The following is a 25,248-nucleotide window of genomic DNA, read 5'->3' as shown; positions in this document are numbered from 1 at the left end:
TCATTCAGGGATTTCTCCATTCCGAAGCCCTGGATGAACAACGAAATCCGGAACCTGCTGAAAGCCAGATCAGAGGTATTAAATTCTGGAGATCAAGAATGCCACAAAAGGTGCAGGTAAAGCCATCTCTCAGGCAAAGTGGAGATTCCGGACTAGACTGTAATCAACGAGGAATGCTCGACAGCTGTGCAGGGCTTGAATGCCATAACCTCCTACAAAGTTAAAACTGGCGACGTAGCAGACAGCAAAGCTTTGCTCCCAGATGAGCTCAGTGACTTCTATTCTTCTTTTGATCACCAGAACAGGGAGGAACCATCGCACACCCCATGTCTCCCGAAGATCCTTTGGTCTCAGTATCTGAAGGTGATGTGCAGGCTGCCTTCGAGAGAGTGAATCCAAGGAAAGTATCCGGTCCGGACAGAGAACCTGGCTGAGTACTGAAGACATGTGCTGACCATCTGGCTGGTGTTTTCACAGATACCTTCAGCCCCAGCAGTGTGTGGTACCCACCTGCTTCAAGCAGGCTTCAATTGTAAGCGCCAAGAAGAGTGTGGTAACCTGTCGAAGTGACTATCGCCCAGTGGCACTTGCATCCTCAGTGATGAAGTGTTTTCAGAGGCTGGCATTGAAGCTGATCAGCTCCTGTCTGAGTGGCGATTTGGATCAGCTCCAATTCTCCTACTGAAGCAACAGGTCCACAGCAGATGCTATCTCGTTGGCTCTTCACACAACCCTGGAACATCTGGACAGCAAAGATGCATGCATCAGGATGCTCTTTATCAACTACAGCTCAACATTTAATACCATCATCCCCTCAAAACTCCAAGTCCTGGGCCTCAATATCCCCTTGTGCAATTGGATCCTGGATTTCTTCACTTATAGACCCCAGACAGTTCGGATTGGCAAAAACATCTCCTCCACAATCTCCATCAGCACAGGAGCACCGCAGGGATGTGTACTTAACCCCCTGCTCTACTCACATTAGACCTATCACTGTGTGGCTAAGTACAGCTCCAACACAATATACAAGGTTGCTGATGACACCACTGTTGTGGGCCATATCGAAGGTGGTGATGAATCAGCATACAGGAGGCAGATTGAAAACTTGGCTGGGTGGCGTCATAACAAGAACCTCTCATTCAATGTCAATAAGACTAAAGAAGTGATTGTAGACTTCAGGAGAGGGAAATAAGAGGTCCGTGAGCCAGTAATCATCTGAGGATCAGAGGTGGAGAGGGTCAGTGAGTTTAAATTCCTGGGTGCCACTATCTCAGAGGACTTGTCCTGGACCCATCATATAAATATAATTGCAAAGAAAGCACGACTGCATCCCTCCTTCCTCAGGAGTCTGCAGAGGTTTGGCGTGTCATCAAGAACCTTGGAAAATTTCTATAGATGTGTGTTGGAAAGTGTGCTGACTGGTTGCATTAGGCCTGGTATGGGAACACCAATACCATTCAGTGGAAAATCCTACAAAAGGTGGTTTCGGTTCAGCACATCACGGGTAAAACCCTCCCAACTATTGAAGACAACTACATGAAACATTGCTGTAGAAAAGCAGCGTCCATCATCAAAGATCTTCACGGCCCAGGCCATGCTCTTTTCTCACTGCTCATCAGGTAGAAGGTACAAGAGCCTCAGGACTCACACCACCAGGTTTAAGAATTGTTTCTACCCCTCAACCGTCAGGCTCTTGAACAAAAGGGGTTAGCTACACTCACTTAAGGACTCTGTTATATTGTTACAGTATTTCATGCTTGTTATTTATTACTATATATTTATATCTGCATTTTCACAGTTTGTTTACAGTTTTCAGTTAATGTTCTATAGATTTGCTAAGTATGCCTGCAGAAAAAGAATCTCAGGGTTGTATGTGGTGACATGTATGTACAGTCAGCCCTCCATATCCCCGGGGGATTGGTTCCGGGACCACCCCGCGGATACCAAGACTCACAGATGTTCAAGTCCCTTATATAAAAGCCTAAAAGAGCTCGTAAGGGTGTTACGAAAAGCGAAAATAGCATTCAGTGTTTGTTTTGCAGCCAGCCGTTATAGAGGCAGCGCCCACCCCGAGCAGCAAGAGTGTTTTATCTCGATTTATTTTGTACCATCTGTCAGCAAGATGTGTCCTAAGGCATCAGGAAAGCCTAAGAGAGCTCGTAAGGGTGTTATGCTTAGTGTAAAACTGGACGTAATTAAGCGTTTCGATCGTGGTGAACAAAATAAAGACATTGTGCGTGCGTTGAACTTGCCTGCGTCCACCATTTGTACGTACTATTTACATGCAGAGATAAAGAATCTTGAAAGCTTCCAATGTTACTATTGGTTCTGCTAGTAGCATATCATTCCTGCTTTTACTATATGTTAGTGTTATTTTAGGTTTTATGTTTATTTGGTATGATTTGGTAGGTTATTTTTTGGGTCTGGGAACACTCAAAAATTTTTCCCATATAAATTAATGGTAATTGCTTCCTCACTTTATGCCATTTCGGCTTACAAAGGTTTCATAGGAATGCTCTACTTTCGGATAGCAGGGGATACTTGTACAGTATTTTCGATCTGCAGTTGGTTAGTTGCATTTTAGGAGCCAACTTTTCAGAGAAACAAAGGGTGCACACAACACAAGTAGCAATCGAACGAGACGCGAGGCAAACAATGCTCAAACAACGAGTGCTGGAGAGAGAACTTCCGGGTATTCCCGATCCGTGGTTGGTTGAATCCGCAGATGTGGAACCCGCGGATACGGAGGGCCGACGGTACTCTGATAATAAATTTTACCTGGAAATTTGAAATTTCACGACCTATGCCAGTGATATTAAACTTGATTCTGATTCATTCAGAGGGTGGTCAAATGAGCTGCGGAGGAAGTTGTTGTGACAGGTACATTAACAAACATAAGATACTTGGACAGGTTACCTGGCTCTTTCACCAATCAACTTCCCAGTTCTTTCCCTCACCCCTTCCCCCCCCCCCAGTTTCACCTATCTCCGTGTGTTTCTTCCTCCCCACTCCCCTCCTTATAACTCCTACTCCCCATCTTTTTTCTCCAGTCCTATTGAAGGGCCTCGGTCCGAATCGTCGGCTGTACTCTTTTCCACAGATGCTGCCTGGCCTGCGGAGTTCCTCCGGCATTTAGCGTGTGTTGCTTGTTTAACCCTCAGGTTCAGCCAGCACATGTGCGTCTAGGGGAAGGCAGCTTGAGGCCCCTCCAAACTGAGAAATCTCGTTTGTGTGGTCGCTGCGTGACGTGTTGACCAGTTACAAATCTGCTTCGCAAAATATCAGGCAGTACACCATATGCAGTTAAATAATTGAAATTTATAACTTTTAATCTGAATATAGGGTTAGTAAAGAAAATTAAGAAGGCCCATTTTAAGGAAAAAGTCAAAAGTGCACATTGGAGCTCACTGATACAGCCATTCATCAACCATCAACTTCCTCCGAGCGTCGCCGACCTTCGGACCCTCACTGCGTCCGGTGGTCTACCAGCTCTCTCCACATGCGTCTTCCTTCTTCTTCTCTCCCCAACAAAAGACCGCGAAAATTTCTCTTCCAGACCCAGAAGAAAGAACAACATCCCTCTCATTGGATAACATACATCCCAAAGTCCCCGTTATCTCTAGTCATAACCCAATCATTGCTGCTATAGAGAAACCATTGCATTAGCAGTGAAACATTACAGAGAGGCCATTACATTAGCAGTGAAACCTTACAGCATGTTACACTTGATTTCCAGTATCTGCGGATTTTCCCTTGTTTGAGATCGGTACATGGATAGGAAAGGTTTAGGGACATGACCCAAACGCAGGCAAATTGGACAAGTTTAGACTGGGTTCTTGTTCTGCCTGTTTCTTTGAGACATGACTCCATGATTTAATCAGAGCTGTTTGCCGAAACAAATTCCTTATCTTTCTCTTTCAGAAAATCCCACTTGAATTTGCATTTGAATCATCAATGTGTTGTTGCCAATTGTTCAAACTCAAATTAAGTTCTATACAAATAGATATGGTGCCTTTGGGGAATTAGTCACAAGGAAAAGGGTAACTTATTTTAAGGAAGTAAGCGGTGACTATCATCCCATTTATTCCACCATTCCACAGATAAAAGAGTGGTGTTGTTAAATTTAAAGCCGAGTATCTAAATTCAGTGACACTAATCTTTTTGTACCATGTTTTTGTACGTATTGAAGTGAAAACATTTTCATTTTGCCAGTATAAGCTGTTGCTCATTTAGAGAATCGATTGCCTCTTTCTCTCTGTCTGTGCCGGAATGGAGATAAGAAGCCAATCTGTTAATGCGTTTATCTTTTTGTCTCTTTCAGTGCTCCAATGCCTTATCTGATAGGGATCCATAGCAGTCTAATGGAGGTGAGTGTGAACAGGCTTGGTTCTACTGCCGCTGTGTTAAAGGTTAAAGAGTAAAAAACACAGGATGCTGGAGGAACCCAGCAGGTCAGGCAGTAGCTATGGAAAAGAATAAATAGGGGACGTTTCAAACTGACACCCTTCATTAGGACTGGAAAGGAAGGGGAAAGGAGCCAGAGTAAGAAGGTGTGGGGGAGGGGAGGGGAGTACAGACTGAAAGGTGATAGATGAAGTTGGGTGGGTGAGGGAAGAGATGAGGTGAGAAGCTGGGAACTGATAGGTGGAAGAGGTTAAGGACTGGAGAAGAAAGAATTTATAGGAGAGGAGAGTGGATTATGGGAGGAAGGAAAGGAGGAGGAGCACCAGGGGGAGGAGATAGACAGGTGAGGAGAAGAGAAGGGATAAGAGGGGAGCCAAAATTGGGAAAGGAAAAACAGAGAAGGGGGAGGATGGAGAAATTACCAGAATTAGGGAAATCAATGATCATGCCATAAAGGAGGCTGCCTAGACAGAATATGAGATGTTACCTCTCCAATCTGTGATTGGTCTCGTCGTGACAGTAGAGGAGGCCATGAACAGACGTGTCTAAATGGGAATGGGAAACGGAGTCGAATTAAAATGGTTGTCACCAGGTAAACATACCTTTCGTGGCAGACAGAGCAAAGCTGCTCAACAAAGCGGTCCTCCAATCTACATCAGGTCTCACCAGTGTAGAAGAGACCACACCAGGAGCACCAGATACAGTAGGTAACCCCAACAGAACTGCAGGTAAAGTGTTGCCTCACCTGGAAAGACTGTTTGGGGCCCTGAATAGTGGTGAGGGTGAAGGTGAATGGGCAGGTATAGCACTTCTTCCGCTTGCAGGGATAAATGACAGGAGGGAGATTAGCAGGGAGAGAGTGACAAAGGGGCAAGGAAATGAAGTTAATTTAAAGATTAAGGATTAGCTTTATATGTCACATGTACATCGAAACACACGGTTTGCGTCAAATCAAATCAGTGAGAATTGTGCTAGGCAACCTGCACAAAGTCCAACCCACAACTCACTAACCCTAACCTGGCCTTTGGAATATGGGGGGAATCATCAAGCATCCATAGGAAATCCACATGGTCACGGGGAAAACCTACAAACTTCTTACAGATAGCGGCAAGAATCAAACCCTGATCTTACAGTGTTAATCATCACACTTTCTGCTGCATTACCATGCCATTCCTGTGTCTGATTAATTATTTCTACAAATATTATTATTTTCCTCCGTACTTATTTAGTTAGAGGTACAACACAGAATAGCCCTACCGGCCCAACTGCTGCCCGCCCAACAGTCTGCCTATCTGATAAACACAAGGTACCACAGATGCTGGAAATCTAAAGCAATGTGCTGGAGGAACTCAGCGGGTCTGGCAGCATCTATGAATGGGAATAAACAGTCAATGTTTTGGGCCAAGACCCTTCATCGGGACTGCAAAGGAAGCGGGAAGAAGTTAGAATAAGAAACAGTGTGGCCACTGGGAGATCCCCCTTTTCGTGGCACATGCAGCGTAGCCTCCAACCTGATGGCATGAGCATCAATTTCTCCAACTTCTGGTAATTGTTCCCCCCACTTCTCTGTTCCCCATTCCCATTTCCCTCTCACACTTTCTCTTCTTACCTGCCCATCACCTCTCTCTGATGCTGCTCCCCCTTCCCTTTCTTCCATGGTCTTCTGTCCTCTCCCATCAGATTTCCCTCTCTATCTCTTCCACCAATCAACTTCCCAGCTCTTTACTTCACCCCTCCCCCCTCCCAGTTTCACCTATCACCTGCCACCTTGCACTTCTTCCTCTTGCCCCATCTTATTCTGACTTCTTCCTTTCCAGTCCTGACAAAGGCCCTAGACCCCAAACATTGACTGTTGATTCCCATCCGTAGATGCTGCCCGTCCTGCTGGGCTCATCCACATATTTAATACAAGCTTCACATTCCAACCATTGAGAGGAAAAAAATGAGTGACTCAAAGTTCAAAGTAAATTTATTATCAAAGTATGTATATATATAGGTCACCATATACAACCTTGAGATTTATTTTCTCATGGTCGAGCAGCGTCTGTGGGGTTGGGTAGGAATTGTTTCAGGTCAAAACCCTGCAGCAGTACTACGGGTGGAGAATGGAGATGGCCCGTATAAAGAGAAGGGGGGGAAGTGGTGGGATAGAGGTCAGAGGTAGACTGGGGAGGGTAGGGGAGGTAAATGAAGGGTGATGGGCAAATGCAGCCAGGCAGGGGAGGGAGACCGGCAGAAGAGAACCTCACTGATATGGATGAGGGTGGGAATTCTCAGAGCAAGAGTGATGCTTCCTCAGTCCAGTGACCCAATTTCAATTCTGACTTGTGGTACTGAAGTAATTGAGTTTGCGTGTTCTCCCTGGGTGTTGGCTGGATGCTCCAGTTTCTTTCCACTTCCCAAAGAAGTGCTGGTTGTGAGGGTACTTGTCTACTGTGAATTTACCAACGTACCAACGTGGCTGGTGGAAAAGTCTAAATCGAGTTACTGGACATGTGGGAGAGTACAGGTTACAGGGCTTAAAGGGGAGAGTGGGAATGGGACGAGTGGGACTGCTTTCAGAGCTGGCAGAGACTTGATCGAGTGAATAGTCTCTTCTGTGGTAAGGAAAAATGAAAAATATCAGGCATTACCATTGAATCTGGAGATGGCTGTCATGTTTAGAGCATTTATCGCCATTTGTCTGCTGAAGTAGCTCATTCTCACAGAGGTTTTCCAAAGCGAAAGGGGAGAATACCTTTGGTGAAATTTTGTGCCCCTCAGAATGTGCTTTTCCTTTGCAGAGGGTGAGGAGCAAAGCTCTGGACGATGTGGTTATATTAAACGTCGACACCAACAGCCTGGATTCACCCTTCAATGACCTGGAAAAGCTGCCAACGGACGTGGTGAGTTCAAAACCTACAGCACAATACAGGCCCTTCGGCCCACAAAGATCACAGCGTCTTCTGTGGTCCATCTACACCCGGGTCATGGCTGAGATATCTTGTCTGAGACTGAGAAAAGCATTTGTCCCCACCCACCTGGAAAGGCATCGTGTGCTGTATCACTTTCTGACACCATAGATGTCTCTGCCTTGCTAAGCAATGAGATGCATCATCACTTTTCCAAGCATTACAATACTTCAGGTCATTGTGCATGGAAGAAAAACAGTAATCACAGCCATGACCCAGTTCTCTATTGCTCACATCATGGAATTCAGAAAAATGAGGGGTGACCTCATTGAAACCTATCGAATGGGGAAAGCTCTTGATAGAGTGGATGTGGAGAGGATGTTTCCTATGGTGGGGGGGTGGGGTCCAGAGGGCACAGCCTCAGAATAGAGGAGCGTCCTTTTAGAACAGAGATGAGAAGGAATTTCTTTAGTCGGAGGGTGGTGAATCGAAATTCGTTGCTACATGCAGCCGTGGAAGCTAAGTCTTTGGGTATATTTAAGGCAGAGGTTCATAAATTCTTGACTGGTCAGGACATGAGGGGATATGGAGAGAAGGCAGGAGATTGGGGCTGAGAGGAAAATGGATGCCATTATATTTTATCAACTTATTTTTTATAGTATAATACGTTGGTTTATATGTTGTGTGTGATAAATGTTATTTCATATGGTTGTGTGTGTAAACATATATATATATTATAAACAGTCAGGTGACAATAGACTTGAATTTGCTGTGGTGAGTACCAGCACTGGACTGAGATGCAGGAATCTAGGTGGGCCCTCAATGTGATAGACCAAGTTCAGTAATTGAAAGACATTGTTGCTTCTTCTCCCATTGTTGTCAAGAGTGCATCAAACCAGCCCGACCGGTGACTGTTGTTGCTTGGCTGGGCTTCATGTGCACTGACTTGAACTTGTCACATTGCACTTCCCAATGGCGGAATGCATTGCTGCTTGTGGAATAGGCGTTTACGGAGAGAGTGCCAGATTTAATCACTGAACACCCAGGTCAGTAAAAGGATTGCTACAATTCGGCACATTATTGCAGGGATCAGTATGTGGATATGAAGGGGCAAGTCATGAAATGGCGAGTGGTGTTTATGGTGTCGGGAGAGCAAGACTCAGAGTGCGGGAACATGACCTAATGTGAAGGTCAGGGCAGAAGTTCTTCTTAATTGACTGGAAAGATTGGGGCTTAATTAATTATAAGGTCTGAATGCCATTCCTTAGTGGCTCATCTTCCCTTCCCCACCGTTCTCTTACCCCCTCTCTCTATTCCTACCCATTCCTCTCACCCTCGCTCGTTCCCCCTTTTCCTTTCACCCATCCCTGTCTCGCCTTTCACCATCTACCCCCGTCTCCCCCACTTTCCATCCTTCCCCATCATCTCCCTATCTCCTCTAATTTCTCCCCCCTTTCCTCCCAGTCTCCCCATGTCTCTCCACTCTGCCCCCTCCCTCTTTCTTTACATTACCTGTGCGGTGTCTTGTTTCCTTTATTGTAGATGTCTGTTCTGAAGATGAAGTTGAAGAAACAGTCAGCAGTGACTGGCGATGTGGTGGCTCGAGCCTTTCTGAGGACGCAGGCTGCAATCTTTGGAAGCTATCAAGATGCCCTTAAATTTAATGCTGTGAGTGTCCACAGTGGTTCGAGTCAGACCCAGTTACAACCACTATACCTGCAGTGCCCGGCTATTTGAAAACCTGTTATATACACTAGTCACACATAAAAGTTGCTGGTGAACACAGCAGGCCAGGCAGCATCTCTAGGAAGAGGTACAGTCGACACTTCGGGCTGAGACCCTTCGTCAGGACTCAGCCCAACACGTCAACTGTACCTCTTTCTAGGGATGCTGCCTGGCCTGCTGCGTTCACCAGCAACTTTTATGTGTATTGCTTGAAATTCCAGCATCTGCAGATTTCCTCGTGTTTGCGTATATACACTAGTCATTACCTTAACTGCCCTCCTTGCAGTGACGCTGTGAACAAGTCAGATGAGGAATTTTAAAAATGCAAACAACAGGAATTCTGCAGATGCTGGAAATTCAAGCAACACACATCAAAGTTGCTGGTGAACGCAGCAGGCCAGGCAGCATCTCTAGGAAGAGGTACAGTCGACGTTTCCTAGTCCTGATGAAGGGTCTCGGCCTGAAACGTCGACTGTACCTCTTCCTAGAGATGCTGCCTGGCCTGCTGCGTTCACCAGCAACTTTGATGTGTGTTGCTCAGATGAGGAATGACAAGTTGTGCACTGGCCGATATATTAAGAGCTACAATGACTTAAGTCGTAATGCAGTAATTAGACCACATACCTGTTTTTCAGATGGCTATAAACAATATGAAGAAAGATGCTTTTTGTGAGACTAATAATTACAGTTCTAAGGAAGATTGTTAATGTAGGAGATGTAATGAGGAGGAGGATGAAGTTCAAATTTCAAAATAAGTTTATTATCAAAGTACTTATACAACCTTGAGATTCATTTTCTTACTTGCATTATCAGGAAAGAAATACAATACAATTATTTATTTATTGAGATACAGAGGAATAGGCCTTTCTAGCTCTTCAAGTCATGCTATGCAGTAATTCCCCTGATTTAATCTTAGCTTAATCATGGGACATAGTACATTGAATGTTGACAGTACAGCACAGGAACAGGCACGTTGACCCACAATGTTGTGCCAAACCAGCTAAAGGCAAACCAAAAGCACCAAACATTAATCCCTCTTACCTACAGCACGTTCCAGGCACTCACCTCTCTTAGTGTAAAATAAAACTTACTCCACGCATTTCCTTTGAACTTTCCCCTTCTCAGTTTAAATGTATGCTCTCTAGTATTAGATATTTCAATCCTGGGGGGAAATATGTATGCTCTCATAACTTTGTAAACTTTTATCAGGTTTCTTCTCGGCCTCCACGGCTCCAGAGAAAACAACCCAAGTTTGTTCAACCTCTCCTTATAGATCATACCCTCTAATTCAAGCTACATCCTGATAAACTGTTTCTGCTCCCTCTCCACACCCTCCACATCCTTCCTACAGTAGGGTAATCAGAACTGAATGCAAGACTCCAGATGTGGAATACCCAGTGCTTTATAAAGCCAGAACATAGTTTTATAGCTGTGTATGTGAGATAGACATTGAGACGCAAGAAGAAAAATAAGTCTTTCTCTAGAGTTTAACTCAAAAATAGAAAGAGGAAGATTCAAGATTGTTTAATGTCATTTCCAGTACACAAGTGTAAAGGAGAATGAAGTAATTGTTACTCCAGATCTGATGCAGCACAAAAAAACACAAAAAGATAAGCACAATAACAAAAAAAACACGATAAATATAAATCCATAAATTAGTTTATATACATAGATTGATTCCATGTCCAAAAAGAATATAAAATGGAGAAATAAAGTGGAAGCCAATAGCTCTACTGCATTGTCTTAAATGGAAGTGTTGTGTATTTCATATTTCAGTAATATTTGTGTATGATTGTAAATACAATTGTTTGATTAAGCATTCTTGTTCATTTAAATAATTCATTACAGGTTATATGTAAAAGTACGTGAATGGCATACGTCATCACGTCACCACGTCATACATGCGTGTGCCTCTCAAAGTAAAAATGAAACTAGACACCTTATCTCCAGGTTCCTATCTTTTTGCTTCCAGTTAGTTTAATGTTTTGGAGTCACAAAACATAACAATAGCAATGAGGAAGTTTTGAAACAAACCGGAGATGACTATCTACCTGTTGGAGCACAGCAAAATGTTTGAGTTTTTAAAAAAAAACGCAATGAGAAATCCAAATTTTTTTTAAAAGCAGTGCAGTTATAAGATACTGAGAGGCATTGATTGTGTGGATGGTCAGAGGCTTTTTCCCAGGGCTGAAATGGCTAGCACGAGAGGGCACAGTTTTAAGGTGCTTGGAAGTAGGTACAGAGCAGATGTCAGGGGTAGGTTTTTTACACAGAGAGTGGTGAGTGCGTGGAATGGGCTGCCGTCGATGGCAGTGGAGGCAGATACAATAGGGTCTTTTAAGAGACTCCTGGATGGTACATGGAGCTTAGAAAAATAGAGGGCAATGGGTAACCCTAGGTAATTTCTAAGATAAGGACATGTTCGGCACAGCTTTGTGGGCCGAAGGGCCTGTATTGTGCTGTAGGTTTTCTATGTTCCTATTAGCACATGTCTCTTCAGGAGGGAGAAAGATCGTTCATAAACAGTGAATGCATTGGGTTTAAAAGCATGCAACTACATCACATGGAGGCTGAAGGAATTCTTTATAAGTTTGAGTGGAGCACATGGACAACGTCGGTGGTCCCAGTAGACAAGGAGAATGGGTTTGTCACTACCTGTGGTGATTTTAAGGTCATCATCAACCTAACACTAAAAGCTGGTCAATACCCTCTGCCCAGGATGGAGGATATCTTTGCAAAACTTTCAGGAGGGAAACACTTCAGCAAAGTGGACTTAGCTGAGGCACAGGTGGAGATGGAAGAAGAGTCCAAAGTGTTTTTCAGCATAACCACTCACAAAGGGCTTTATCACTATAATAGCCTTATTTTTGGAGCAGCATCTGCATCTGCACTCTGATGGAAAGCTAGGGACCAGGTGCTACAAGGCTGCCCAGGCACTCAGTGTTACCTGGATGTCATCATTGTTACTAGTAAGGATGACAAGGAACATCTCCAAAATCTCAAAACAGTGTTAAAAAGCTTAGAGGATTATGGACTCAGAACATGATGTAACAAGTGTGAATTCTTTAAACCAAGCATCACTTACTGTGGTCACACCATTGATGCACAAGACTTTACACAAGTGTGCTGAGAAAATTCAAGCAGTAGCTTCAAAGGATGTGTCACAGTTGAGGTCCTTTTTAGGATTTGACAATTACTATAAAATTCCTGCCAAATCTGACTACTGTGGTCCACCCCTTGAACTCATTACTATAGATTGGGAAGAAGTGGCAATGGACAAAGCAGTGTGAGGTGGCTTTCAAAACCCTAACCCTGACATGGTGATATCAGACACTGTACTCAAACATTATGATCTACATCATCCAGTGAAGCTTACCTCAGCTGCCCAACCTTATGGTATAGGTGTAGTCATGTCACATGTTATGAGTGATGGAAGTGAGCCCCCATAGCATTTGCATCACACTCCCTTACCACTGCAGAGAAAAATCATGCACAGATTGACAGAGAGGACTGGAGTCTGGTTTGGGGTGAGGACTTGTATGGGAGAGAGTTTACCCTCATTATTGATCATCAACCACTAGTATCCATTTCAATTCACAGAAGGGTGTTCTACTAACTGCAGCAGCAGGAACGTAGAGATGGGCTCTGTTTCTTGGAGGACATAATTATAATAAGATTGAATTCAAGAGGAGACTAATCATACAATGCGTACTGATTGTCCCGTTTACCTTTGGAAAAGGAAATACCTGAAAAATTTGCAAAAGAGGACACTCCTCTCAATGTATTCTCCCTAATGCAAATTGAAACTCTCCTTTTTACTGCAGACCTGATCCAAAGGGAAATTAGAAAAGACCCCACTCTGTCTCAGGTCCACGTGGACTCCCAAAAAGGCTGGAATGTGCAGCAGAAACTTCAATCTCCCATTTTTACCAGCACAGGGTTGAACTTGCCCTTAATGGGGGTTGCCTTATGTGGGGATTGATAGCTGTTGTACCATCCAAGCTGAGAGCTACATGCTGGTCATCTGGACATGGTCAAAATGAAAGTGTTGGCTCGAAGCTTTGGCAGCCTGGGATCGAGCAGTTGCCACACATTGTTCAGGATGCCAACATGCCCAGAAGATGCCAAGGGCAGCACCTCTTCACCCCTGCATTTACCTGGCAGAGGATTCATGTGGATTTTGCCAGACCATGCATAGACACAAATTTCTTGGTAGTCATGGATGTAGCTACAAGGTGGCCAGAAATGTTCCTGATAGCCTCCACTACTGCCTCACAGACTACTGATGCGTTCCAGAACACTTAGTCAGTGACAATGCATCATAGTTTGTTGTGGAACAGTTTCTGTCATTCCTGAAAATGAATGGAATAAGACATATATTACATCTGGACCATACCATCCGGCTACAAATGGTTTGTTGGAAAGGTTTGTCCAGAGTCTAAAGAATGCACGGTGAGCAATGTCAGCAGAACACTGCACTGACACTGAATCAGAAGCTCGCTAATTTCCTGCTTGCATATCGCAGTGCAGCGCACTCCACAACCAACAACTCCTCAGCTGTGCTGTTTCTGGGATGTCCCTGTGCTCACACTTGGATTTCCTCAACCCCCAGTCTCAGAAGGAGTATGCAAGGCAAACAGCTGAGACAAATTGAAGGCTCCTGAAACAAGGAGATTCAATGTTTCCCTCCTGGACTAGCAGTCATAGCGAGGACTACAGAGGTGATCAAAAGTGGGTACTCAGAAATATTAAGGACAGAACTGGACCGCTCTCCTATAGTGTGGAAGTTGCGTCAGGTGTCGTCTGGAGAGCAGGGTCATTTGTTGGAGAAGAACAGTGTCCAGAGCTGTCAGAACAACTTCCTGCAGTCCCAGGCTCAACTTCTACAACCACACAGAGAAGGCCCAGGACCTGAGATTGTTTCACCTGCTGAGCAGAGTGATTCTCCCTTGTCAGGAAAGACATTATCCCACAAGAGTAAGAAATCTTCCACAGTGATTAAATCTTTGCGCCTGAATGAAACAATTAAAAATTTATTATGCCGTGGATGTCTGTATAATAATTCTATTTTTTATATCATATATAGTATATTTTTATAAGTTGAGATACATTCTATATTGAGTTGGAGTCATAGCTAAGTAGGAAGGAGTATTGTGTATTTAATATTTAATATATTTAATATTTCAGTAATATTTGAGTAAATTGTAAATACATTGTTTGATTTAGCATTCATGTCCATTTAAACACTTGATACAAGTGTGCACCTCTCTCAATGTAAATATGAAACGATATCTCTGGGCTCCGGTCCTTTTGGTTTCAATTAGTTTTATGATTTGGAGTTACAAAGCAGAACAAGAAGCACCCACTGCACAGCGTAGAATAGCATCCTGTAATATATCTCTCTCTGATACCGCAAATTATGTGTAGATATCACTTCTTTGTTGACTAATGAGATGGCACTTTGTGTTAGATCATTACTTCTCCCTACAATTGCACGCTTCCTGTATTTCAAAAATGTGTTATTTCCTGATTATTTGACGAGAAAGACATTATATCATGATGATGTGAGAATGTTCAACGGAGTGTGAGTAATAGGAGGACTCTTTCGAAGAATTGGCATGCGCACAATGGACTGGTAGCTTCCGTCTGCCATTTAGACTCTGAACAACAAGGTTTGAGAAGACCATTGAGAAAGCCAGGAGGAAAAGTGAAACTACTCATGAATTTTTTTTTTTACTTCCTGTGTCCTTAGGGGGAACCGGTTACATTTTGCGAGGAGACATTTTTGGACCACAAACTGAGTTCGATGAAGAATTTCCTGCAGCATGCAGTGCACCTTCAGCTGTTCAAACAGGTGAGGCTTGACATGAGGCAGGAATGGGGTCTGTGCATCGGGTACCACCCCAGAGGCTGAAAGTCTTTCATCACCTCACTCCTGCTCAGACTCCCTGGTACCACAATGCATTGAAAACCTCCTCAGTTTTCCATTCTGAATACTCATTGTTCATTATTCCAAGAAACAGAACCGTACGTTTCCAGCACAGAGATGTCTCATCTTGAATGGTCCAGCTCAGTGCCAGAATGATCCCAAAATAACCCCACAGCTTTGGTTGTCTTCTTACAATCCTCAAACCTCTCCTAGATTCCCATTCCCATTGTGATGTGTTGATCCATGGCCTCCTCTTGTGCCAAGATGAGGCCGCCTTAGGGTGGAGGAGCAACACCTTATATTCCATCTGGGTACCCTCCAGCCAGAGGGCGTGAATATCGATTTATCCTTCCAGTAAAAAAAAATTTTCCCCCCTCCTTTCCTCTATTCCCCACTCTGACCTTTTACCTCTTCTCAGCTGCCTATCACTCCCCCCTTGCCCTCTTGGTTCCCTGCTCCTTCCTTTTGTCCCATGGTCTACCCTCCTCTCCTATCAGATTGTTTCTTCTCCAGCCATTGACCTTGCCCACCCACCTGGCTTCACCTATCACCTTCCAGCTAGTCTCCTTCCCCACTCCCCCCCCACCTTTTTAATCCATCATTTTCCCCCTTCCTTTCCAGTCCTGAAAAAATGGCCTGAAACATTAACTGTTCACTCTTTTCCATAGATGCTGCCTGACCTGCTGAGTTCCTCCAGCATTTTGTGTGTGTTGCTCTGGATTTCCAGCATCTGCAGGCTTTCTCGTGTTTATGAAAATATTTGTCCTGTTTTCCAAGATATAACAGTGTTTGGTAAACTACTCCATGGCAAAACATTTCATGATCCAACAAAATAGTGTGTGATGAGACCTCCTCTTCCTCTTAGAGCCAATTTTATATTTTAACTCCTCACACAGATCACCTCCCTCCCTTCCTCCCACAACCATGGTAATGCAGTGATTAGCGTAAAGCTACTACAGCACCAGCGACCCACGTTCAAAACTCGCCACTGCCTGTAAGGAGCTTGTATGTTTTCCCTGTGACCGCATGGGTTTCCTCCAAGTGCTCTGGTGTGGGTCCAAGAGACGTAAGTAGGTTAATTGGTCTCATTGGGGAACCGTAATTAGGCTGTGCAGGGTTGTTGGGCTCTGCTGTATCTCTAAATAAAAAGTAAAATAAATCAGTTGACCCAAGGAAAATCTCTTTTGAGTTGATTTAGTCTTTCAGCCTTTCCCATTTCAACTTAGCCCCCGTTAATTCTCCTTTAGCTCTGTGTCTGCTCACATTCAATTTGTTTCTGTTTCATGTCATTTTGATTCAGTTTATAGATAATCGACTGGAAAAGCTCAACCAGGGGAAGGTATTGACGGATCTGTTCGAGGAGGAGGTTAATCTGGGTGGTTATTCTTCAGGTGAGGACTGAGCATCTTGAACGAGTTCTCACATGAATCAGCGCGGGTGTCATGCTTATGCATTTTCTGTATTGTGACGGCCACTAATTCTGGGCTTCTCCCATCCCTCAGGCTGCTCCAAGACCTATCAACTATGGAAGCAAAACGTAAAGGTAAATAAAAACACCTTTTATTGATAACACCAATGATATAGATGGATCATAGTTGGGGCAGGGTACTGGGACTGTCAGAGGAGACCAGAGATTGTATGGAGTAAAGAAGGAGAGAGAAGGTGCAGAGAGTAGAAGTGAAACTGAAGGAAGGAGGGAGGGAGTGTGGAATAGAGAGAAGCAGAGTAGAAAGTGATGGGGGAGAGGGAGGGAGGGAATGGAATCCAGAGGGATAAGGAGGGTACAGAGTGTTGGGAGGGAAGGGTGCTCTCTGGGGGAACGGGAGAAAGTGTGGATCTTGCTCAGAGATGCTACCGATTACCAGAGGTGAAGGGTGATGATGAGAGTTGGCCTGAGAGTAAGTACGTTTTATCAGGGGCTTCCTTACTCCAGTGGAAAGGGTGCTAAGCTACTTGTGATACCAAAGCCTGGAGGTTTGTGATACCAAAACATGAATGAATTTGAAGGAATTTAGGGGCTTGATGATGAGATGAGACATGATGTTTCAACAATTCACTCCGTTTATGTGCAGAGAAGTGGTGGAGCCCTGATTCACACCATGAAATCTAAAGCCAATCCAGCTATGAAGAACATGTATAACTTTGTAAGTACTGAGGAGCTCACAGCAAACCCTCCATTCCGCAGGGTCAGCGTGACTGCTGACAACTGGCCTGATGTCAAGGGTGTTCACGGCTGGTCGCTGTGGATGTTAAAACAGGACAATATCTGGGACTGAAATAACTCACCATTACTTATTTAAAAGAAAAGACACAACCTCAAGGCATTCCAAATTTCTTCGTGGTCAATAATGTATTTTTTGAAGTGTTAACTTTTTTTCATTGTAGGAAGTACATCAGAATTAGGTTTAATATCTCTGGCATATGTTGTGAAATTTGTTATTTTGCAGCAGTACATTGCAATACATAACAATAAATCTGTAAGTTACAGTAAGTGTGTGTGTGTGTGTATATACACTCTATACACACGTGTAAATATATATACAATATTTATTTATAAAGTTAACTGAAATAAGTAGTGCAAAACAAGAGATAAAAAAAGATAGTGTTTGTGGGTTCAGTGTCCATTCAGAAATCTGATGGCAGAGGGGAAGAAGCTGTTCCTGAATCGTACACCTTCAGGTTCATGTACCTCCTGCCTGATGGTAACAATGTCCGGGGTGGTGAGGATATTTAATGATGAACTCCTAAAAATGTATAATGTTTTTGTAAAATTGAGGAATGACTTTTGAGCAGACACTAAGGATACTTCCTTCCTCATATTTCCATACAACATAGGAAGAAGCCATTCTGGCCCATCAAGCCTAAGCTAACTCACAGAACAATCACTCCCCTCCCCATCCCGTAACCTGCTCTCTCCACATCCCAATTACCATTCTCCAGATTCAGCCTCTCATCTGTACATTAGGGGAAGATTTACAATCGCTAATCAACTGCCAGCACCTACCACAACTGGGACATGGACCTGAGGATCTAATTGAACCTCATAATTCCAGGAGAACGTGTGAACTCCACACACAGAACATGGAAGTCAGGAATAAACTTGGGTCCGTGGGCAAACACGAGGAAATCTGCAGGTACTGGAAATCCAAACAACACACACAAAATGCTGGTGGAACGCAGCATCTATAGGAAGAAGTACAGTCGATGTTTTGGGCTGCCTGAAACGTCGACTGTACCCCTTCCTATAGATGCTGCCTGGCCTGCTGCATTCCACCAGCATTTTGTGTGTGTTGCTTGGGTCCATGGGATTGTGAAACAGCACCTGAACTTTAGTGCCAGTTTTTACCTCCATCTAGGAGAATATGTAGAGTCCTGGGTTTAAACTAAAGCTCAACACTCAGCACATTTATCCCATCCAAGCTCATGACTATGCTTCAAGACCAGGGGCCTCTGTAGCTCTGTACCTGGGTCATTAGCAGATCTCAGTCAGAGACGATCAGCGTCTCCTCCTCGATGATCATTAATAAAGGTGCAAGCAAATCGATCTATGGAAAGGAGTGAACAGTCAATGCTTTGGGCCAAGACCCTTCATCAGGACTCGGCCTGAAACGTTGACTGTTTACTCTTTTCCGTAGATGCTGCCCGGCCTGCTGAGTTCCTCCAGTATCTTGTGGGTGTTCTTTGGATTTCTAGCACCTGCAGGTTTTCTTGTGGCTAAGTACAGCTCCAATGCCATCTTTTAATCTGCCGATCATACGAATACTGTTGGACGAATCGATGTGGTGACGTGGCAGCTTACTGGAGTGAGATAGGTCGAGAGGTACCACAACAACAGTCCCTTGTTCAGTGTCAGTAAAATTAAAGGACTGACTGTTGACTTCAGGAAGGGTGTAGGTGGGTGGATATTTCCAGTCCACATTGAGGGATCGGCAGTGGAGAGAGTCAGCAGCTTTAAATTCCTGGGCACTAGTATATCCTGTGGCCCGTCATGGGCTCAGCACATAAATAGGATCATAAGGAAAGCACAACATCACCTTCACTTTTCTTAAGACATTATGGAGGTTTAGCTTGTCATCATACACTCTGAAAAAAATTCTCGAGATGTACTAGAGCAGAGGTCATAGAACCTTACAGCACAGTACAGGCCCTTTGGCCCACAATGTTATGCTGACCTTTTAACCTACTCTAAGATCAATCTAACCCTTCCCTCCTACATAGCCTCCATTTTTCTAACTTCCATGTGGCTATCTAAGAGTCTTTTAAATGCCCCTAATGTATCTACCTCTACCACCACCCTGACAGTACATTTCACATACCCAACGCCCTGTGTGAAAACTTACCTCTGACACCACCCTCCCCTATATTTTTCTCCATTCACCTTAAAATTATGCCCCCTTGTATTAGTCATTTCCAGTATGGGGAAAAGTCTCTGCCTGTTCGCTCAATCTATGTCCCTTATCATCTTGTACACCTCTATCAAGTCACCTCTCATCCTTCTTCACTCCAAAGAGAAAGGCCCTAGCTCGCTCAATCATAAAACATGGTCTCTCATCCAGACAGCATCCTGGTAAATCTCTTCGGCACCATCTCTAAGGCTTCCACATCCTTCCTGTACAGTAATGAGATATACTGTTGAAAATATCCGCACTGGCTGAATGCTGGTCTGGTACAGCAATTAAAACGTACAGAAATGTAAGAATCTGCACAGAATAGTGGACTCAGACCAATACATCACAGGAAAACGCCTCCCCACAATTGGTTGTATCTATAGGATGCACTGCCTCAAGAAAGCGGCATCTGTCATCAAAGATCCTCACAATCCAGGACATGCCATTTTCCTGACGAAGGGTCTCGGCCCGAAACGTCGACTGTACCTCTTCCTATAGATGCTGCCTGGCCTGCTGCATTCACCAGCATTTTTTATGTGTGTTGTTTGAAATTCCAGCATCTGCAGATTTCCTCGTGCATGCCATTTTGTCATAGCTACAATCACGCAGGAGCAACAGGAGCCTGAAGTCCCCCACCAGCAGGTTGAAGAAAAGCCACTTTCCTTCACCTATTCAATCTTGAGCCAATAGGCAAAACCCTAATCTCTACAGTTTAGCAACACTATGACTGCTGTAGTCACTTTTCCACTAGAATGGGCTTTGTTTTCTTTTGTTTTAATTACGTTCTTGTAAAAATTGTGTATAATTTCTGTTTACTTCATGTTTGCTTTCTTGTGAATGTTGTTTATCTGATGCCAGTGATGATGCTGCAAGTTTCTCCTGCACCTATGCATAAACCTACTTGTGCATATGACAACGTACTCGACTTCCAAAGTTCAAAGTACATTTATTATCAACGTATGTATACTCTATACAACCTTGAGATTCATTTCCTTACAGGCAGCCACGAAACAAAGAAACCCCAAAAGAACCCAATAAAAAAATGTCAAACACCTAATGCACAGAGAGAAAAAAATCATACAAACAATAAAAGTAAGCAAGTAGCATTCAGAACCGAAGTTTTATAAAAGACCCAAGGCTTCGACATCTTATCTGAAAATGGAATCTGCAGCAGCGTAGCACCCTCTTGATACTGCATTAATATTTCTGCCTCGAGTTTCGTATTCAAGTTCTTGCAATGGGTTTGAACTAACAAGCTTCTGACTCATTCATAGGAGAACATCTTACTGAGCCACACCTAAATGTAGTCACCTTTATTTATAACTTACAGTTCACATTCCTTCTACCAGTCAAACCTGTCCGCTAACATTAACCATAGTTCTGCCATATGTCCTTGGCCCTTACTCTCTTTAATCCTTTACGCCTCTCCTTTACAGCCCAATTCCAGATTGCAGGACACCACCCATCTCTGTCACTCCACCTTTCACAGCCTAGCACTACCTCTGGAGTGTGCTAATTTCCCACTGCTACCTTGCCTCTTCCTTCAAGTTCAAGTAGTCAATAGAATCAGAATCAGAATTGGGTATAATATCACCGGGATATGTCGTAAAATCTGGCACGAGACGAGTCCATGGATGACATGTCAGAACAGGAATGGGAGTCAGAATTAGAATGTTTGGCTAGCGGAAGGTTGCACTTGTGGCGATGGAGCGGAGGTGCTTGACAAAGTGGTCCCTCAATTTACAGCAGGTCTCACCAAGGTGGAGGAGCCCGCATCGGGACCACCGGACACAATAGGCAACCCAAGCACATTTGCAGGTGAAATGTTGCCTCACCTGGAAGGACTGTTTGGGACCCTGAATGGAGGGGAGGGAGGTGGTGTATGGGCAGGTAAGGCACTTAGGCCCCCTTGCAGGGATAACCAGTCTATAAAACACTGTTTTGGTTGTCATTAAGTATTATCTAATTCTCATCGGTATAGCTTACAAAAGCCCAAAAGAGTTTTTAGAATGATCTCCAGGCTCAGCTGCAGAGAGACTGGAGAATTTCTCCTGTAGCACAGACAGCATTGAGTAGTGACTTAATAGAAGCAAATGGTTCAGATGAGTTGAATAATAGGTGTGGATTGAGAACCAGTTTAAGGTAGTTAGCAGAGTTGCATGAGGAAAATCCTCCCAGTGCAGCATCTGAACATCACCTTTAGTTTAAATCAGAGGATCGTGAGAGGTAACCCAGCTCTGGTACCAAACTTCTTCATCCTGCAGAATAGAAGCACACACAAAATGCTGCAGGAACTCAGAAGGTCAGGCAGTATCTATGGAGAAGAATGAACAATCAATAGATTGGGCTCAGATCTTCATTAGTGTCTGAAATATTGACCCAAAATATCCATTCTCCATGGATCACACATCAAAGTTGCTGGTGAACGCAGCAGGCCAGGCAGTATCTCTAGGAAGAGGTACAGTCGACGTTTCAGGCCGAGACCCTTCGTCCCTTCAGCCAACGGTCTCGGCCTGAAATGTCGACTGTACCTCTTCCTAGAGATGCTGCCTGGCCTGCTGCGTTCACCAGCAACTTTGATGTGTGTTGCTTGAATTTCCAGCATCTGCAGAATTCCTGTTGCTTGCATTCTCCATGGATGCTGCCCGACCTGTTGAGTTACTCCAGCATTTTATGTGTACTGCTCTGGATTTCCGGTGTCTGTGGAATCTCTTCTGTAAATGGAAGCAAGTTCAATTATCACGTTCAAAGTAGTTTGGTGGGTGGGGCGGGGGGGGTAGTCAGCATAGGCATGAAGAAGCAGAGAAAATGATTGTGCATGTGTTTCTTGCAAAGAGCAGAAGGGAGAGTTTGAGGATTGACGTGGCTTTGTCATGCAGTAACAAGTTGATCCTTTGTAAATGGCCATTTTTGTTGCTGCAGACTGGAGTACAGCTTCAGCTCCAGAGCAGATAAAACTTTTTGGTGGGGGGGGGAGGTGGGAAACAGGGATGAAAGAAGGGTAGGGGAAGAGAAGGGGAGCACTTGCAGATCCGAAGATGATGACAATGAATCAATGGTGGTGGAGTCACGAGCTAAGAGACTGGAGGGGTGGTGTCAATGGTAACAGTTTCAGAAATGCAAAAATATTCATGATGTCTTTGTTATTTCTAGGCTAAAGATCAAGCTAAATTGGGCTTGAAGGGGATGAAAAATCGTCTGAAACACAAGGTACTGGTGACAACATCATCTAACTTTTCCTTCTTGTGATGCTTTTGCTGAAACTCATTGGTGGTTTTATCGCACTCTGGCTGACCTGTCCTCTGTAAACTTGGTGGCTTTGTGTTTGGAGAAGTTTTAACCTGGAATGCAACTGTATATGAATGACTAATATAGTGATACTGTCAGTGCTGTGATTTGAATCCAGGCCAGACTCACTCATGGGTGTGGAAGCAAGCCGGGCCGTACCATGTGAATGTGCAGGGCCCTGGTGGGACCTTTTGCTTTGTAGCCATGTAGCACAGTGCTGAATACTGAGTGAGTACCACTGCCCAAGGACAGAATAGTCTGTAGAAAGTAATGGATAAAACCCAGTCCATCACAGGAAAAGCACATATACAAGGAGCGATGCCACGGGAAAGCCACATCCATCAACAGGGACACCCACCACCCAGGCCATGCCCTCTTCTCCCTGCTGTCATCGGGAAGGAGGCACAGGAGCCTTATTCCCATACCAGCAGGTTCAGGAACAGTCATCACCCCTCAGCATCAGGCTCCTGAACCAGTGTGGGTAACTTCACTCACCTCAACACTAAACTGGTTCAACAACCTATGGGCTCACTTTCAAAGAATTGACTACTCATGGTCTCAATATTATTTATTTACTTCTGTATTATTATAAAAACACATTTTTCTTCAGCTCAAGCTGATAAAACCTGAGGTACAGGCATAACCACGCACACTCATTTCTGAATTGCTAGGAACTTTCGGACTGTTCCTGTGGTGTTTAGCATTGTGGCTTTCTGAAGATTTACATAGATATTGCTGTGTAGCCCTAATTGTTTAATGCAATAGTGTAGTGGCTTTGGGATGACACCAGTTATAGAGATTACTATTGGGACAGTGTATACCCTGTTCATGTCCCAAAGTCTTTCAATTTCCTCTTTTAATTCAGCATATTTCTGGTGCTTTTCACTTATTGATTTCTGTAAATTATGTGTGTATAGAATGGCGATATCTATTAAGTAAGTTGTTTTTGCTTGTTTATCCTGTACTATAGCTTTTTTTATTTACTGTCTTCTTTGGCAGATTGGTTGTCAGTCTTTGTGTGTAGTTTTTTGACAATTCTATTGTATTTCTTCGTTCTGTTGTGAATGCCCGCAAGAAAATTAATTCAGGGTAGTATACAGTGACATGTACGTTGATAATAAATTTAGTTTGAACTTTGATTTGCAGGACTTGGGTGATGAGCGAGCGTTTCAGCGCGGTGGGTCACTGAGATATCAACCGGTTGGGGGACCCATCCATCAGAGACGCGTCCAGACAGAGTCCCTGCAGAATCGACTGCCGATCACCCAGCACTTTGGTCAGGTAGGAAGGCTCTGTAATGAGGAGCAATTGGACGCCCAGTAAGAACAGGAATTGGGTTCCCTGCATCTTCTCTGCGCACTGATTATTGGTTTCAAAACCTGGGTGCCTCGCCAACAACTTAATACAGGCCAGTACATTTGTTCATGCTAAGTAATTTGTCTGGAGGAGGCATCACAGCTCAGTTTCTGAGGGTGGACTTTAGAATGCCAGTCGAAGGTTGGTGTTTCTCTTCTCAGTCTCCCTCTCTTTAGAGCGGCCAGAATAACTGCAATTCTGGTTTCTTAACCATTGGGTGCAGAAACTATACAATCAGAGCCCTGAAATTAACAAAAGGTGACCTCAAAGCCTGAAATTAATAAGTAGGTAAAGGCATCTGTTAGTCTTGCGAGACCATGGATCTGCGCCTGGAAAGTCTTCACTCTCCAGGGCTCAGGCCTGGGCAAGGTTGTATGGAAGACCAGCAGTTGCCCATGCTGCAAGTCCCCCCTCTCCACGACACCAATGTTGTCCAAGGGAAGGTCATTAGGACCCATACAGCTTGGCACCAGTGTCGTCACAGAGCAATGTGTGATTAAGTGCCTTGCTCAAGGACACAACACGTTCCCTCAGCTGGGGCTCGAACTCACGACCTTCAGGTAGCTAGTCCAATGCCTTAACCACTTGGTCACGTGCCCACGTGCCCTGAAATTAATAAGGGGGAAGAAAAGTTCCCAATCTGACAACTTGGTTAGTGTAACACTACGACAGCAGCAGTGACCCAGGTTCAGCTCTGCAGCTGCTGTAAGGAATTTGTAGTTTCACCCTGTGACTGTGTGGGTTGCCTCTGGATGTTCCAGTTCCCTCCCACATTTCAAACGTGTATGGTTTGGTAGGTTAATAGCTCACATTGGGCAGTGTGGGCCAGGAGAGCCTGTTACTGCGCTGAATCTCTAAATAAAACCTTCGATGACTGTTATCATCTGCGTCATTCACAGGCTCCTTATCTGAAGACTCCAGTCTCAGATACGTGTCAACTAAGTTTATGTTGAGAGTTTGTGTAAAAATGATGCCGGGGTAATTGGTCAAGGTAGATCAACCTATCAGCTACAAACAGGAGTGTGTGTCGGCCCCTCATTGTCTTGTTTAACATTTTTCACCATTCCTCCTCTAGTCTCGCCCCCGCAGACCAACCCGTCGCCAAACAAGCATTAATGGACCTCTGCCCACTGGGACAGTCAGGTAAATCGTTCTTCTCCCACCCCCTCAGCTGCAGGTGTCTGTAAGTCAAATGGGATGACCGACCGGATTCTCACAGTACGTGCACCTTTGGCCCTCACGTCCTGATCCATATCCTAAGATGGAC

The 25,248-nt window shown here is 44.2% G+C and overlaps 1 protein-coding gene across 4 annotated transcripts in view; it reads left to right on the top strand.

Annotated features, from left to right (window-relative positions):
• The window catches only part of LOC134339502 (DENN domain-containing protein 1B-like), a 108,745-nt gene that overhangs the window by 70,121 nt on the left and 13,376 nt on the right, over nucleotides 1-25,248 (top strand). For 3 of the 4 annotated variants that reach the window (XM_063036081.1, XM_063036079.1, XM_063036080.1), the window contains 10 exons: nucleotides 4,322-4,367; nucleotides 7,188-7,289; nucleotides 8,838-8,963; nucleotides 14,773-14,874; nucleotides 16,250-16,340; nucleotides 16,452-16,492; nucleotides 17,022-17,093; nucleotides 22,491-22,547; nucleotides 23,772-23,906; nucleotides 25,057-25,124. In XM_063036081.1, coding sequence (XP_062892151.1) covers nucleotides 4,322-4,367; nucleotides 7,188-7,289; nucleotides 8,838-8,963; nucleotides 14,773-14,874; nucleotides 16,250-16,340; nucleotides 16,452-16,492; nucleotides 17,022-17,093; nucleotides 22,491-22,547; nucleotides 23,772-23,906; nucleotides 25,057-25,124 — 840 coding nt within the window. Of the gene's footprint in view, nucleotides 1-4,321; nucleotides 4,368-7,187; nucleotides 7,290-8,837; nucleotides 8,964-14,772; nucleotides 14,875-16,249; nucleotides 16,352-16,451; nucleotides 16,493-17,021; nucleotides 17,094-22,490; nucleotides 22,548-23,771; nucleotides 23,907-25,056; nucleotides 25,125-25,248 lie in introns of those variants that run through there. The other variant, XM_063036082.1, reaches the window with a different exon arrangement.

The sequence above is a fragment of the Mobula hypostoma genome, chromosome 29, assembly GCF_963921235.1.
Source record: "Mobula hypostoma chromosome 29, sMobHyp1.1, whole genome shotgun sequence".
Lineage (NCBI taxonomy): Eukaryota > Metazoa > Chordata > Chondrichthyes > Myliobatiformes > Myliobatidae > Mobula > Mobula hypostoma.
Note: the sequence above shows the minus strand (reverse complement) of the source record. Positions and strands in the feature narration are given on the sequence as shown.